Below are 17,107 nucleotides of genomic sequence, written 5' to 3'. Positions count from 1 at the left end.
GGGCGCCCAGTTGCGAACGGATACGAAAGTCTAAGTGAGATAGAAGTTTACAGAAGGATCGTCTCTTATATTTCTTAATAGCTCGAAGGCGGCGACGATAGGGTTCTTGCTCTAATATTGCGCGTATCTATAAAATACGTAGGCAAAGTTAGCCAGTTAGTCACGACTTAGTCGGGTGGGTAAAGTTGGGTTGGGTAGCTTCTATAATGATAGTATGCCATGGGAAGATTAGTAGGATAGTTGGTTGTTAACCAACTATCCAATGGGCAGAATACAAATAAATATGACTAGGTAAATGACAATGAATATGTAGTGTCGCAAAGGATATTGCGAATGGAAAACAAGTGTTCGCACCTAGAATGGTCCGAGATAGATATTGTATGATACGGAGCTAAAGGGAAGACCACGTCGAGGGAGCGAAGCTGGTGGTGGCAATTGAGTTTTTTTTTCTTTAAAAGAAAAAAGAAACCAATACCGATGGGGAGAGTTTTGTGGCTTGTTTGAGGGAGCCGGGAGTATTGGCGTAGTTGAGACCGATAGTAGGTATCGCATATGCTTTGACGAAGATGCAACCGAGTTTGGGTGGTGCTTGGTGGAAATATGGTGGTCTGGTTGAACGTAGCTCCAAAGTTACTTCAAAGAAGTCCAAGCTTTTGATCCGCCGCAATGCATATGGAGGAGTCAGCAAAAGCTAAAAAGACTTAGCCTTATCACGTGATCAATAATCTGTAAAACTCAATTCCGTTGCATCGCCAATTGTCCTACCAATGAAAGATTGCCGTTTGATTTTATGAGTCAGCAGCACTAAATGTTAAGACTTTTGTTCAGCCTTGCAGTCTCATCAGTGTATCGTGACGTGGCTACATACCTTACCTTAATATCTTATCTCATATCTCATATCTCATATCTTATATCTCACAAAACCTTACCCGACTGACGCAATTCTTAAAGGGTTGTTTGCTCTTTGGAACAAACTTCCATGCCAAATGACATTTCCAAGTACCTAAGTACCTAGGTAGGTACCTATGGTTACATAAGTCAACCCAGTTTGGTTTAACTAAACCAACCAACCAACCATCTTTATACGTGTTTTTTGTAGGTTTACTTTATCTTCTTTTCTTCTTATAAGGAATAGCTATTAGATATTTAGTCGTTATGTCTTCATAAACTTTCGCTACCCAGGTACCATTAAGTGCCAAGTATAAAGTACATTTCTATTAGCTAACTACCTAATTAACCTTAACCTTTCTGTACTTTCAAAAGAGTTTGGTTTCGATGCTCTCCTCTAAAAATCAATCCCCCAAGGTCATTACCTACTTTTTCTTTTCTTTTTTACATAGCAGAACTATAAATATCATCAAAGCAATATCGTCTTGGATTATAACTTGGTTGTGTCCTTCCACTCAATACCGGACCGTCTTGCCGCTATTGGGGTCAATAGTATAAGGAAATATAGCAATAGTTTATAGGACGCTGACTAACAAAATGACTTTTCTGCGTTCTACTGCATAACTGCAAATCGGCATATTTAACTATCTGGATAGTTGACATTAATGATGCACTTATTGAACCAATTGTTATTCTTGGCATTTTGCATCCTGACCAAACTTATCGTCCATAGCAATCCAACGCTATAGCTTCAAGAACGACACATATAAAATACATAACATATGTTTTTTTAATGGACGCGTCGTCATTAACTACCTCATAGCGGATAAAGCCTAACCCATGAATGTACACGTACTCATTGCAAAAGCTTGAAGCTCGGCCACTTCAGCCTCAATATCATCCTATGCCAAGAGTCTCGAAGCTGGGGAAGCCAGGGAATCATCTTACTGGCTTCCCGCATTTCAGCCTGATTGATATAGGCCTGCACGGCAATAAGCGAGACGGAATTACAAAGCCTCCTATTGGTATAAAGAAACATTCCGTGAAACCCTGAGTTGTGTAAGTCATTCCACATTATGATGCACCTCTAATTGCTACATACATTTGATATGTATCTGGCTTAAACGGATTGACATTTTAGAACTGGAAGCAGAAGTGAGGCTTAACCCTTGCCTAATTATTTCTCGCTATTGAAGCATGTTAGCCTCCTAATAGCTTTTTTTTTTTACCTTCCTTTGATAGCTCAATGCATTTACCAGTAGGGATCGGGCAGACCGCCGGATTCAATTCGCGTCTAAACGCAGGGTATGTTCGTAGGATGCCAACGCCTATCTCACCGCGTGTAGGGCCGTACCTTCGGAGCTAGAGTCTAGGTCTTTTCCCACCGGACCAATTACCTGGAACTCGCTCTCCGACCCTCGAGCATTCCCTTGCCCCGACCTGCTTATGTCCTGCAAGTAGTAACCGAAAACCCCTACTAGTATTCCAGAATTGACTGGCATGGACCTAGTATACTGCGTAGACTTAACATAAACATGACTAGCGAGTCGAAGGTTCGGGATTTTACGAGTTTAGGTCAATCACAAGCTGCAGCATGGCGTGTTGCGCCGCTCTGTCTGCTGTGTCCGCCAACCTCTCCTAGAGTCGCCTAGAAGAGTGACGACTAGCTGGGCGCCGTCATGCAGGTGTAAATGCGGGGAAGCCATACACAAACCATACCCGCAGGGATCGACGGTCCACCTATTAGGTTTTACTTGACAGATAGAAATGAATATTCGCCTTAAAACAGCCATAAAAGGATGGTTTAAAGCGTCGTGATCACAATGCAGAGGAACGCTAGACAGAAAAGAGTCAGGCTATTCCTAAAGGGCCTATATACATAACAGGAGCAGACCGCATCTCAAGCTGTAAGTTAGCTTGATGGGGTTATACACATCTCGTTTGACATAAATCGTAGTCTGGTCCTACAACGATCCAAACCAACGGCTCTTTGCATGTCAACCGATTCTATTAACTAGACAGACAACTGGATCGAGAGTGCCGTCTGTTACCTACTTCATCATCTTCAATGAGCGGCTTAGTCGAGCTCTACTAGACAGCATAAGCAGAGGGGCAACCTTACAACGGAGATCCCAACGTCATTTCATAAACACATTCCTGATGAGAAAATAAGGAAATGATTTATGCAGCTACAACTGGTAGGAGATCACTTGAGAGGGTATCCTATGACCGAGGATAGGACTGAAGGGGGGTCACGTGCGAAAGCAGTTTGCGCATGTGAGATCATTGAAGGAATAAGTCGACTTCAAATATCGAAAGAAGAAAAGAAAACCCATCGGAGCGTGGTTTAAGTGATCCGTCAAAGTGGCCGACAGTTGGATCAAATAGGACAAATTGAGCAATTCCCGATACTCCGAGGTCATTTACGCCAAGATATTCCTTTTGGTTGACACACACCATCCTACTTCCTTACGAACTCACCGAGAGAGGGACCGGCCCGGAAATTTAAAATTACCAATTGGATGTCTCCAAAGCCCGCGGGATAGGGAGTGTACGAATACCTATTTCCCAGTGTTTCGGGACTACCTGGGAATTCCCCACGAGGAACTGATTTGAACTCGGCCCGCTCGTCGTATCCAGCTATATCGCCCACTCCTTATTATAAGTGAAGGCGGGGGAGGGGGTCCTTGGGCCAAAATTTAACCAGGGACGACTTATAGGAACTGGAGCAAGGAACTGGGCCGACTTTGCTTTGTTGTTTACGGTCTTCTGCAACCGCGGGCCATTCCGCTGCAGTAGTAAAGCTGTCATATGTTTATCAATTGTTACAACATATTGGGCACCGTTTATTGCAGATCCCGCACAGGCTGCACATCTTCGGATCGGGAAGCAACACCGATTCATGAAACGAGAAAAGCATTCCTTCGGGTTAAAGTACTCAAACGGAGACTAGACGAAACCCATTTCACCGGAAAGCCTGCCGGAAGTCTAATACGTCCAATCATGATCCAATCGTTGATCGTTGAATGGTTACTGCAGTCCAAGACCATGGCTTAGAAGAGGGCAGGGGGTGTAAACGGACCAGCAAAACAAGACCCAGCTCGCATTTCATTCCAATGGTGCTTGTCTAAGATCGAACCGAAAAAATTACGAATGTGGTAGAAGACGTCCTATGTGCAATAGGAAGCATTCTATCGTAGGGATTTACTGGCTATCAAAAGTTAAACGGGCCACGGTGATCCACGGTGATCCACGGGTTGATTTTCGGGGAATCAACCAAATTCTCGCAGTGTCTCCAGAAAGGGGCAGAGGGGAAGACAAAGAAAGGAATAGCGAGGAAAAAAAAAAAAAAGAAAAAAAAAAGTTGAGGAACGCATAAGCACATGTTGCTGATCCGTTGGAGGGGAAAAGTTGAAGTCATTGAAGAATTCTGATTGATCAAAAAGTATAACCCAAGCACCCAAAACTGGGTCTAAGTGGAGACCCGACTGAGCGGCCGGCCCCGGGAAATAACTTCCAGCTTACAATTATCCAGTTACAGGACAGGCTAGGCAAGCTAGGTCGGATTTTACGTGGGCCACAGCGCAGTACCTAACAACTAAACACGCATTCCCCTTCCCCTAAAATCGGACTGCAAAAATGGAATTCGCTTACAGCTTGTCCATGTACTCGGCCCCTGTCAGGGTCAGACCGGCAAACGGAAGAAACTCGTCTTCTGGTACCAACACTAACGCTAACACTAATACCAACAATAACACCAACACTTACACTTTTGTGCATGGGGCCAATAAACATAATACAGTTAATAACTCTGACTCTGACACTCACCCAAGTCACCCAAGTCACACAAGTCATAGTCATACTCACGACGAAGGAGACCACGAGAATTATCACGAACAAGCTCAAGACCAAGACCACGAGCATAAGTCCGATCAGAACCATAGAGAAATAGAAGCCGGTACTGGAGATCAAACTAACACTAACAATAGTAACGGGGAGGAAGATCAGCATCAGCAAGACCACAAAAAGACAAAGAAACGGAAGAGCATCTCGGTTAGGTCAAGGATACCTGGTAGGCGTCGGCCACCACCTGCCGGAACTCTCCCGCAAGCTTTGGCACATAGGCCGGCGTCGCATTATTCTCATTCTAGGACCTCTTCCTCATTTAGTGCCAGCTCTCGTACGTCGCACGAAATACAAACACAAACTCATACACAGCAAACAACACGAACTGAACCATTCCCACCATTACCACCATTGCCGGCATTACCAATATCATCAACATCATCAACCCCATTACCTTTGGCACAACAATATATTCACATACAGACACAAGCACAACAATCTAACTTAACAGGATTGGCCCTTACCCATGCCATATCCGGCGGCAACTCGACTAATGACACCATCTCCTCGTCACCGCCTACTGCTTCAAGCCTAGATACAGGGGCGAATACAGGCATTACAGGCATACGAATAGGCTCAAAGCCGAATGATGGAAAAGGGGCAAGCGCCGTAACAACCAATACTACCAGTATTACCAATACTACCAGTATTACCAATACTACCAGTATTACCAATACTACCACCACTACCACTACTACAGCCACTTACCATATTTCCTCTTCTTCTTCGTCGCATACTGTACCTATAATCAACAATACCAGTAACACCAGTAACACCAAGAATTCGATTGTTGCATCCGCATCCGCACCCGCGCCGCCGTTAGCCGCCGCTTCAGCCTCAACTTTATCTTCGATCGCATCCGTCTTTCATCCGTCTACCTCTACAATTCTACCGCCCGCCTCCGATTCCGAGCGACCGGTTACTTCGCCAAGGTCCTCAAGATTCATTAAATCCATACACATACCTATCTTCGGCGCCGACGGCGGTTACCAATTAGCTTACTCCGCCGGTCCCCCTCCGACAACTAACAGGTTGCAAAAGCGTGATTCTATACATTACTACATCTCAGCAGCTCATAGTTCACGACGTCCGTCGACACCGACACCGCCTACGCAAGCTACTGCGGGCCTATCATCACTTGCCCGCCGAAGATCGTCCAAGAGCAAACACCATGACTCGATGACCATGGAGCCTGGTTACGTCCCTGCTCAAAAGTACAATTCGGCGTCGTCCCGCACTGGCGGCGTTTACGCTGGATCCGGCTCTTCTCACCCCGACTATCCTTCTATCATGACATCGAATGAGAACTTATCCTCCAAGGAGGGGAGCATAGCTCCGTCTACCGCGTCAACTTCCACCAAGCATTCACTCACCGCCGCGAAGGCATTCATCATGCGAAATAACAGACTTTACATCAACCAGCCTTCGCTATTGTATCCTTTACCAGTCGACTTAGCAGAACTTCACCGTCAATCTTTGCGCACACTGATGCTATTACAGCTTTTCGGCGGTCCGACCACAGCACCCGAGTTTTCCAATAAGCCCCCACAGCGTGTCCTCGAAGTAGGGTGTGGCTCTGCGTTCTGGAGTATGATGTGCCATCGATACTTTGCGCAGCATGGCCACTCGTCCATATCCTTTACCGGTCTCGATATCGCGCCTCTAGTAGGAATGGGCCTCGACGGAGGTTGGAGACCAGACAAGGACATGCGCTGGCGGTTCGTTCAACACGATGTACGGCGGCGACCGTGGCCGTTTATCGACGGCGAATTCGACTTGATTATGGTTAAAGACATGTCGCTCTCGCTTTCGACTTCCATGCGCGACTCACAACAGCTCTTCGAAGAGTACTTGCGCGTGCTAAAGCCAGGTGGCGTGATTGAATTTTGGGAGAGTGATCACGCCGTACGTATGCTAAGACCACATGTTCTTAGGGCTCCAGTTAGGTCGAAGGCCGCCGACTCTGATTCAGATTCGGACGATAGTAGCGAGGAAGAAGACGACGTAGAGAAATTAGGAGCCTACATCATGACGAATAACACGCCGCTTAGCGCACCGCTAAATCCATTCCTCGTCGAGTATAACGGCTGGGCAATCAAAGGCTTAGATGCGCTGGGCTTGTCGGCGGTTCCTTGCGCGCTGATCGGCGCGTATCTCTTACAGGAAGTGGATACCCTTATGGAATTGCGATCGAAGAGGATAGCGGTACCACTAAGCGAGATCAGATGGGAACGTGAAGGGGTCGGCGGTGTAGTGACAAAGGACGGCAAGAGCTATATCGACTCGATGAAAAAGAAGGGCAGGTTAATTGATTCTCGAGCTGATAAGCGGAAGGGGCTGACAACTAGCCAAGCTGCTCTCAGACGAACCGCGCTAGAGACGATGGTAGGGTTGATACTCTGCCTCGAGCCGATCATCCGAGAAGTTAGCGGGAAGAGCCAAGACGAATGGGACGGATGGTGCGGAAAGATGATGAACGATCTACTACGCGAAGGCGGCACGAGTTGGGGAGAGTGTCTGGAAGTCGGAGCATGGTGTGCCAGAAAGAAGCTAACTCCAACATCATAATTCGAATGTCTAGTCTACCCATTTGGCTGTTTGCTCATGCTATATTTGGTCGACATCCTTAGCATCTATTCGCCTTGATACGCCTTGATCCACCAATCTAAATCTTTCACGATGTCGACACCCAGAGGGCGATCTCCTAACAACGGATCCAGCTCAATCCGGAAATATAGCTCTCTAATACACTTCCTTACAGTCATTCATAGCCCGTCGTACCTCTTCCGAAGAGTGCGATACCGTTTCAAGAAATACCTATAACGACATATGTCAATACCACAGCCAACGCTTCAACGCCACATTACGTTAAACCAGATGATAAACCCACGACGTTTACTTGATGAGGAAAATCGAAGGGAAAACTGGGGATAGGTTTTGGTGGTGCATATTCGGGACTGGGATCCTGGCTATATTCTTTTCTTGTCTTATTTATCTCTTTTATTTTTACATATATATCGGGTGCATTGGGCGGGAGACATGATCGGGAATATGTGACGAGTATATATGTATGGTGTATATGTGTGGTGGAACTAAACCAGGCGCAGAACAATGTTCGTCCTGGGATGTTATATAAAGGAATTGGCCACTAAGCCCGAGAGCTTGATGTTTATAGACGATACGAATGGAATAGGGTTGGATGAAGTCGTTGCGAAATTATAGTATACGTGAAAAGTGACCTGCCGGGTATTGATGGAGTCGTAACGAATAGATTCGACAATTAGACTTACAGGGCTTCGAGTTCTAATAGATGAATACCAAGTTAGCCCCCAATTCTTTATAGCAGATAGCCAAGTATCCAACCTACCTCTTTGTATGTATTTGGCCTGTTTAATTTTTTTCTGGATTTGCTTCGCGTCGCGTATCGACGCATTCTCCTTGAAGGCCTTATGGAGCCGTTGCCGAAAGTAGTCGTAGCCCTTGGGATAGTCGCGGCCGCGGTTCAGGAGCTCCTTGTAGATGGATATGACCTCCCGCCGTAGCACGGGATCGGGAGGCGGCAGCAGGGAGGCGGCTACGGCATCGTTGGTGCGGAGGCGTTTTCGTTTGAGGGGGTTTTTTTGGAGATGTTGCGAGATGGAGGAGAAGAGTCGGATTGGGCGAGAGAAGGTGAACATGGGGTTTGCGGATTGTTATGTAGGAGATGGGTAAGGCAAGTATGTATACCTGTTACCTAGTAATTAATTAGTTAATAAAAAATAAGTATGAAGAAAAGAAAGACGGTTGGACATGACGCAACATTACATATAGTTACATGTAGTACCGGTTTATCTTTTTTATCTTATCAAGGACGATCGCAGTAGCACTTCCCCTACCGAGGTTGCCCCTCCATGCATGTACGTACTCCTTACATGTACCTCCTAACTTAACTTCTCTTACTTTCTGCTTGCGACAGCTGCTTGTATTTACTTATTATACCAAATTCATACTCTCTCTGTACACAATGCCTTCTCCTAGACCGCGCTTAAAACCAACATATACCCTCCACTTCCTATCTCCAGTCGTCTGCCGACAACCCATACCCCGGGTAGGATCCTTTGCCTCTTCCGGTAGCAAATACTCGAGTCGCAATTCCTCTACTACGACGAAGACAGTCCTGCCGCCGCTCCCGCCTAGTAAATGGTACTCGGACCTTAAGGCGCGAATCGGAAAATGTATCATGTTCGGCTGCACCCACGACCAGGCGATACACGCCGCCACCATCCTGCGCGTCCTCGGCACCGAGTGGCGCGAACTAACGGCCGGTGCCGAGGGGTTTCTGACAGGCGGACATAGGGGACTTGAGAAACAGCAGGTTGTGTGGGGGGAGATGGACAGTTTTGTAGGTAGTCCGTCCTAACTACCTAACCTAACCTACCACCTACAAGAGTATATAGTATATAGTATATAGTAGAAGAATATGCGCTGACGGATAAGTAATGACGGACAGGGCCATGTGAATAATACCAATTACATCCGGTACGCCGAGTCTGCGCGCGTCAACTGGATCATACACTTCGCGAGCGTGGACCCGGGGAACGGGACGAGGTGGAGGGAGCTTATGACGCCCAAGGGGACGGGACTGATTATGAAGTCGATTAAGGCCGAGTATAAATTCGTACGTCGGATAATCACCTCCTCTTCTAACGTCGCCAGTCGACACACGGATTTAATATATTCGTCTGTGCAATAAGAAGACGATTCGATACTAACGACCCACAGCCCATGACCTATCCGGACACCATCTCCGCGTACCACAAGCTGCGCTCGCAGCCCTCGGCTACAGACACCTCACTCGTACTCGACTGCGTCATCCTCTCGCACCGGCACCGGCGCGTCGCAGCGCGCACGGAGGAAGACATCGTCGTATACGACTACGGAGCCGCGCAGAAGACGGCAGTCCCACCATTCGCGCTCGACGCATTCCAGGACATATGGCGTCGGCAGGAAGAGGTGACGCGGAAGACTAGGCAGCGCATATGGGAGCTTGTGAGAAAGGTCGAGGAGCTCGAGAAGGGGACTTGGGATAGGCCGGGTGCGGTGGAAGATGTTGGGGGTAAGGGGGGTGTTGAGAAGGATCATTCCAGGATAGAGGAGGATGTTAAAAAGGGGGAGGTTAAGAAGGGGGAGGTTAAGAAGGGCGACGCACCTACGAACACAGTTGTTAATAAAGTACGCTCGTTGTTTTAACTTTCTCTTGGATAGAAGTGTTGGGGATAGGAGGGGTTGGATATTAGAGGGGACAGGTGTATCCCCTTGAGGTGTTACGAGACCAGGTACCTACCTACCTGTATGGCTGATATCTGTGGTTAATAGCGTCGGCGACCTCAGGCGAGTAAAAGCGCCCGACTTGTTACCACGGCACACGAAGACCGGTTAAAATATTTTACGCAACGCCCGTAACTCAGAACTCTTCGTTACACATCGGCATTGCGGTGTCTTCGCGAGAGGCCTCTTTCCTTTACGCTTACAGCAGATTCCTAGGTACCTAATCTAGGTAGATTTATAAGTCTTGGATTCGAAATCCAAGCTTGATTGCTCTAGGGCATATATTTCCTCTACATACTTGTATTATCAAGCCATGTCGCGTCCCACCCCGGCACGAGTTCTTATCCCCCGCCGGGCTATATCACCCATCCAAACAGAGGTAGGGAAGACCTCTGTTCCCGAAAGCTTTTCGGCTTAGGAATCATAAAATAATAGCCAAACTAGGGCGATGAAACAGAGACGCCGCCTTATTCATACGTACTATACGAGAAAGGAGACGAAGTCCGACCTAGCATCAGTGGCGTTTTGAAACACGACATCACAAATGGAAAAGCGAATAAGCCTTTACATATATTACTTGTTCACTCGCGTTCTAAGATTAAGTGCCCATGGTTTCGGTCTACCGGGTTTGATCATCACCCAAAAATCTGTTACATATTGCCTGTTGAGCCGAAGCCGAATTATCATCGTAGGATACTGTCCACGGGAATCGACTTCACTGAGGTTCGGCAATGGCTAGCTCATTGTGACAGCAAGCACCAATGCTGCAGTCACTCCGACGATACGGGGCCTTTGCTTCAGGGTCTTAAGTTAATCGACTGTGAAACGGAACAAGTGGTTGATGCTGAGAGCGGTTGGAAATATGTAGCATTGAGCTACGTTTGGGGACGGGGACATCAGGATGATACGTCAGAGCATCAAACATTCCCACCAACTATTAAGGACAGTATGCACGTTGTTCGTAATCTAGGTTTGCGATATCTATGGGTTGATAGGTACTGCATTAGCCAAACGAACGGCAAGGAGATGCAACATATGTTCAACAATATGGGCAGTATTTATGAAAAAGCAGTCTTCACAATTATCGCCGCTGTGGACACCAGCGACGACGGCCTCCCTGGCGTTCGTGACGGCTATCGAATTTGGGGGGTTTCTAACTCGAGCGGTACCACCTGGGACATAGTGTTTAAGTCTCCTATATATGAGTTGAAAGACTCCTGTTGGGATACAAGAGGCTGGACATACCAGGAAGGCATACTGTCTCGACGCTGTCTTATTTTCTCAAAAACTCAAGTCACTTTCCGATGTTTGGTGGAAGGATACTATCAGGAAGGTGATGGACATCGTAATAGATATCGTATAAAAGGCATGCCGACCAACGATAGTGAATGTTCTTGGGAAGATAAGCGAGTCTATAAGCGTAAACCCCTGTGGTCTGCTCATATGAACTACATGGGGTCACGTCCTTTCATTGGAAGGTCAGAAGTTTCTATCATTGAAAGGCCAGAAGTTTCTATCATCGAACACATTAACAGCTACACGAGTCGCTGCCTAACCAACGAAGGGGATATGCTTTGGGCATTTCTCGGAATATTCAGTGTCTATAATAAGCCGTCATCTAATATGGGTATCTCTCATCTATTCGGACTGCCTATTATGTACCGACCAGCCGGCACAGATGGACAACGTGGTACGATTCTCCCAGAGTACTTTATTCATAGCATGCTCTGGACACTTCAAAGGAGCGGTCTTCGGCGCGTACCTAAATATCCGTCGTGGACTTGGGCTGGATGGAGTGGTTTCAGCGGACTGATCTATCCATTAGTAGGAGATAAAGACGGATATACAATACCGTACGGTTACGCTCTAGAGCGGTATGGACGACAATCACTTGACTGTGAAGTGCACTTCCGCAGAGATTCATTGGGAGTTCGATTGAATCTTGAAGAGCTTATGAGTTACATTATACAGGACCTCCCGAAGTACGCTGGGGACGAATCACGTAAAAACACTGTATTTCTAGGCGATTTGGATCGCGCGATCTACTGGACGGGATGGACGACTGAAGTGAGATTCTCCGATGGAGGGGACGGAACCTGTTTTCCCAAGGGAGAACAATCCATGCGCAAAGATTGGGGAAACGGCTTATTCATGCCCCATGGCTTATTCACGCCACATGGCAAAACGGCCACTGAACTAGGGACTGGCCTGTGGACTGTTATTGTTATGCGTTGGAGCAGTCCTGTTGGGGATTCCGGTGCCACCAGCTGTCTTGTCCTGGCGAAGGAAGGCCCAGATTGCTTCTCACGTATTGGGATGATCGAAACGGAGTGGGATAGAATCAACCCAGACGAGATCAGTCCTAATACAACACAAGTTGTCAAAAATGGTAGGACATTCACTCGAAAATGCATAAAGATAATCTAAAGCCGACATACCAACCTATGACGCGTGATGGGAGAGCTCTGCCTTGATCCAGGGCAGGAAGAGTGCAATGATACGGTGAAGGAACGAATAGGATATAAATCCAAGGAGTCTTCTATATATCCACCTACCTAGTAGTCGTTTCCTCCGCTATCAATATAAGTCTATATTCACACGATATGTGCTTAGTTTGACGCCGTAGACTTGCTAAGATACCCCTTCCATACCTCCTGATACTACGAACATGAAATTCCAACTAGAGTTGTACAATAGAACAGGCTTTCCGGTTTTTGTGGTGTCTACAACAAGGTATTCGTGTTTAGCATAGGATTGCTATCTAGGAAGAGCGAACGAGGGGATTCATAATGAGCTAAGGAGTTACGATATCAATACCATACCTGTTTAATTTACCAAATTATTATTTTCGAATTAAGTTCCAGCACAACTACCTAGTTACAATAATATAAACTAGAGGAGTTTTCTTCAAGAACAAGGCCGTATTTAGTTTGATGAATAAGGTACAAACGCTCTAGACTAAATTTGGTGTAGATAGAATTCTAATTGTGATACTTCTACTAGGTAGGTTGAAGCTGGATGAAATATTTTGCAAAATATAAAACCACCATAGCAATAGTCTACCTTCACGCACTAGACAACTTTCTACAGAATGCTGAAACCTGACCCAGCCATTAGATCAACACAGCCCGTCATCTAGCCTCACACAATAATCTCCAAAGACGCGGTTTGCCATTATTTTGACCTTGGGCGATCTGGCGGTGGCGTTGCCCCTGATCATTATCTTAGACGTAAGCTCATTTTGATCGTCCCTTGATTCCCCACGGGGTAGTGTTCCTTGTCATCTGTGTCCGGACACATCGACCTATCCAGTAGCGCCTCCGACGGCCTCACCTCGGCCAGCAACTCCGACCGTTACTCGGCCGTCTTCATCACAACCGAGGAGTATGTAGAGTCGACAATTTGCCTCACAAGGCGGTCAAGTGATGCCTTGGGGTTAGCCGAAGTTATGATAGACCGAGTGAAGTGCCATGAAGGTGAGACTAGGTAGTCGGTCATGCACCCTCACCAATATCTGGTAGATCTTATGGGCTTTCCGAGCAAACTAGCTCATCTCCCGCATCTATCACAAAACGACTCCAAATTTCTATACCTGACTTCCGGGAATCGTGGTCGAGTCTAAGCTAGACTAGGCACATAATGCGTAAGGTGAAGTCAAGACTCGCATACTTATGCCTCCGCGGCCACTGCATACCCCTTCCCGGGCCGAAAGGAGCACCGTAGCCTCACGCAGAGCAAGGAGGTATAATCACATCCTATATAGTAAAGAGGGACCCTGTGAGGGTTGGAATTCTGGCAAGGACAATCGAAGCGAGTTTTGGAGACTACCAATCGGCCGAGGCGCCCGAGTCTGAGGTGCAGAAGATTGGACTACAGTGTTGAAGTAGTCACATGTTAGCGTGGATCATATGTATAATAGCCAACGCTATGGGCCCAGCTAGCAGGATACTGTAGTAGTTGACGGGATAACCCCGAACTGAATATGACATCCCAGTGCTAGCTTTCTATATATCAGTCTGTATCAGAGATTTCTAGTATAGCTTAGTCTAATTAGACCTAGTGAGGACGCGGGGTATATGCCGTTTGAGGAGATTTGGAGGCCAAATGCTTGTGGGAAGTCATCGAAGGAGTTACATGGTTACAGCACCGCAAGCACAGCCGTTGTCATAGGCATCGATCGATGTCTCAAATTATGTTTAAGATCTACGAGCTGTTGTTCACCGTAACGGTCTAGTCAGGGACCATGCAGCTACGTCAAATCAACCATGCATCAACGCACATATATAGTATTGTCATCTCAGTAAGGGGGGTTGGGTAAAGCTTTTTTTTATTTTAGAATTCGCGGTGTGATTGGTGTGTTTTTATACATGCTTGTTTCTCTTCAATTTACATACTTAGAACAATATTTTAACCTAATAATTTAGACATACATACATAAATTGCCATACGTAAGCTACCCTAACGTGAATGAATGAACCATCTGGTAAGTTTATATTACGCCTGTATGGTTCGATGCTGGACCGTGAGACTGAGGGGGCCTAGTGTGCGTAATTTCGATCAGGAGATTCACATGGCGCCAGATCGTTATAAGCTTTCAGAGGCGTCGTAAATGCTTTGATGCGGCGCAGTCGGTCATTAAGACTAGAATGGATTAGCAGCGCTTTTCCAACTGCCGCTGCAATGGAGTCATATATGATATATGTAGAATCATGTGTAATTTGCGTGTACCTAGGTTGGGTATGTAAGAGGTATGTAGGTATTTAGGTATTTCAAATACATGCATTGGATGATTAGACGAAGAAGCAGAAGCGAACCCCGGATTTCCAGTCATTGCAAGTCCCGGTATGGGGAAATGATCACGGTTATATGATAAGATTGGTGGATAAAACCCCATGCTTAATCGAACGAATCCTACTGTAGGATGACGGCCCCATTTCGAGATGCGTAAACCCGGGGAAAGACACTGAAAGGGCATGGCATTCCATTTTCATTCGGTCCGACGCGTCCGTGGGCTTATTGTTCATGGCGCGAAATGCTACATAGTAGGACTATCATGGAGTTTAAATAGGGTTACTACATACAAGCGCCTCTGGTAGTTGGTCTATATTTTGCGGGGGAGTAGGACAACTATATAGCATGAGGAAGGATTCGGGGGAGAAAAGCTGGGGTTTGCGTCGAGGTCTTCTCCACATGGGCTAGGGTTAACTACAAGATGATAGAAATGATGTATTACTTTTACGTAGATACATACTTTACTACATATAGTAGATGTTTTGATACGAGATGAGATGAGATGAGGTTTTTCGTGAGGCGTGATACGAGTGAGCTGAAATACTTAGGTAATAATAATAATGATAATAGCCTAGCGGATTTCAACTCCTGCTTTTGCCCGCCTTATGAAGATCTTAGGCAAGCCAAGCCACTTTTTCGGAGTTAAGGTTAACGTAAACCACGGGTCAAAGGCTTATACGGATTAAAGGCTTATATTAATATAAAATATTACTTTTTATTTTAAATTATATATTATTTAATTAAAATAAAATATTTTATTAATTAAAAGAAATTAAAATAAATTTAACGTTTAATATTATATAATATAATAAAAAATTTAATATTAAATACGTTATATATATATATAATATTATTTTTATAACGTTATATAATAAAATTAATAATTAATAATTATATATTAATATTATAAAAATATAATAAAAATTAATTTAATATAAAAAAAATATTATTATTAAACGTATATTTAAATTAAATATTTAAATATTTTCGTTTTAAATTATTTATATTAAAAAAATAATTAATATATTATTACGTAAACGCGATAAAAGACGTGTTAAAATTAATTAAATAATAATTTTTATATAATAATAATTATAATTTAAAACGTATTTAAATTATTAAATTAATTATTAAAAAATTTTTTATAAAAATTTTATTATTTATAAAATTTAATTTAAATTTATAATTAATATAATAATAAAATATAATATTTTATTTAAAAATATATATAATTTTAATAAAATTAAATTTATAATAAATATAATAATTATAAAAATAAAAGCAACACTAGTTACGTAGTATGCCCATTACTACGTGCGCAGTAAAACGGGGTACGTACCCGGCTTTTTTCCCACCCCTTTTACATTTAATTCAATAACTTTACGGATATTGGTCCGATTCTTTTCAAAAAAACATAATTAATTATATAAGAAAATCAGGAAAATTACAATCCAGGGTGCACGTGATTTGGCCCCGAATTGGCTGAGATATTTAAAAGGTAAGCATTTGTGTATTCATAGTGACTTTTTTACTAGTACCTATTAGTTTATTTTAGCTTATTATATAGAAACAGCCATATCTTTATTAAATAAATAGGTAAAAATCAGGACTCTTTTTTGTAATTTAGGCCAATTAGTTATTTAAATAATAAGACTTTTTCGGAATTTATCGGGGCTATATTCGTAAAGTTATTAAGGATAGAAGGTATTGAAATTACAGGGGATAAAAACCACTAAAAGGAGCCTTGGAACAGCCACTATAGTAAAAATTCATACTTTCAGCCGCATCCGGGTCAATTCTGGTCCAAATCACGTGCACCCTGGATCGTAATTTTGCTGATTTTCTCATGTAAATTATGGTATAAATTATATAAGATTCGGACCAGGATTCGTAAGGTTATTAAGGGAAACGTTTAAAAGGGATACGGGGAGCGATTTTAGGCTACCGGGTACGTACCGCGTATACTGCGCACCCAGCAATGGGCATACTGCGCAACTAGTGTTGCTTAAAAATAATTATAATAAATTTAAAATAATATTTTAAACTTTATTAAATTTAATTTAAAAATTATAAATAATTTATAATTATTTAAATAATTAATTTTTAAAATTAAATTATATTATTATTTATTATAATAATAAATAAAATATATTTAATATTATAATATTATAATAATATATTTTTATTTAATTAAATTATTAAATTATTAAATAAT

At 44.0% G+C, this 17,107-nt stretch overlaps 4 protein-coding genes across 4 annotated transcripts; 3 read left to right on the top strand and 1 right to left on the bottom strand.

Annotated features, from left to right (window-relative positions):
* Positions 1–6,084: 6,084 nt before the first annotated feature.
* F5Y00DRAFT_255741 (uncharacterized protein) lies at positions 6,085–7,362 on the top strand (the record flags this gene model as incomplete). Its single annotated transcript, XM_048010317.1, has 2 exons — positions 6,085–6,740; positions 6,780–7,362. 2 exons carry the CDS (start codon positions 6,085–6,087, stop codon positions 7,360–7,362), a joined length of 1,239 nt encoding a protein of 412 aa, XP_047860704.1.
* A 359-nt stretch (positions 7,363–7,721) lies between these two features.
* On the bottom strand, positions 7,722–8,609 carry F5Y00DRAFT_187094 (uncharacterized protein). Its single transcript, XM_048005105.1, has 2 exons — positions 8,162–8,609; positions 7,722–8,097 (listed from the first exon to the last, which is right to left on the bottom strand). Exons 1-2 carry the CDS (start codon positions 8,469–8,471, stop codon positions 8,081–8,083), a joined length of 327 nt encoding a protein of 108 aa, XP_047860703.1. The 5' UTR covers positions 8,472–8,609; the 3' UTR covers positions 7,722–8,080.
* Positions 8,610–8,679: 70 nt separating this feature from the next.
* F5Y00DRAFT_186998 (thioesterase-like superfamily-domain-containing protein) lies at positions 8,680–10,219 on the top strand. The gene is made up of 3 exons (XM_048005104.1): positions 8,680–9,175; positions 9,284–9,451; positions 9,556–10,219. Exons 1-3 carry the CDS (start codon positions 8,798–8,800, stop codon positions 10,021–10,023), a joined length of 1,014 nt encoding a protein of 337 aa, XP_047860702.1. The 5' UTR covers positions 8,680–8,797; the 3' UTR covers positions 10,024–10,219.
* F5Y00DRAFT_186996 (heterokaryon incompatibility protein-domain-containing protein) lies at positions 10,220–12,700 on the top strand. Its single transcript, XM_048005103.1, has 2 exons — positions 10,220–10,480; positions 10,546–12,700. Exons 1-2 carry the CDS (start codon positions 10,415–10,417, stop codon positions 12,526–12,528), a joined length of 2,049 nt encoding a protein of 682 aa, XP_047860701.1. The 5' UTR covers positions 10,220–10,414; the 3' UTR covers positions 12,529–12,700.
* Positions 12,701–17,107: the final 4,407 nt, after the last annotated feature.

The sequence above is a fragment of the Daldinia vernicosa genome (assembly GCF_022497035.1).
Source record: "Daldinia vernicosa strain CBS 139.73 unplaced genomic scaffold F5Y00scaffold_67, whole genome shotgun sequence".
In the NCBI taxonomy this organism is placed as follows: domain Eukaryota; kingdom Fungi; phylum Ascomycota; class Sordariomycetes; order Xylariales; family Hypoxylaceae; genus Daldinia; species Daldinia vernicosa.
This window is presented reverse-complemented; position numbering and strand designations above follow the sequence as displayed.

Bases quoted from the DNA above. Each gene is read 5' to 3' on its own strand.
- F5Y00DRAFT_187094 (XM_048005105.1), bottom strand. From the start codon at position 8,471: ATGTTCACCTTCTCTCGCCCAATCCGACTCTTCTCCTCCATCTCGCAA.
- F5Y00DRAFT_186998 (XM_048005104.1), top strand. From the start codon at position 8,798: ATGCCTTCTCCTAGACCGCGCTTAAAACCAACATATACCCTCCACTTC. The intron at 9,176-9,283 runs GTAGGTAGTCCG...AATGACGGACAG, and splicing joins GGGGGGAGATGGACAGTTTT to GGCCATGTGAATAATACCAA. The intron at 9,452-9,555 runs GTACGTCGGATA...AACGACCCACAG, and splicing joins TTAAGGCCGAGTATAAATTC to CCCATGACCTATCCGGACAC.
- F5Y00DRAFT_186996 (XM_048005103.1), top strand. From the start codon at position 10,415: ATGTCGCGTCCCACCCCGGCACGAGTTCTTATCCCCCGCCGGGCTATA. The intron at 10,481-10,545 runs GTAGGGAAGACC...TAGCCAAACTAG, and splicing joins TATCACCCATCCAAACAGAG to GGCGATGAAACAGAGACGCC.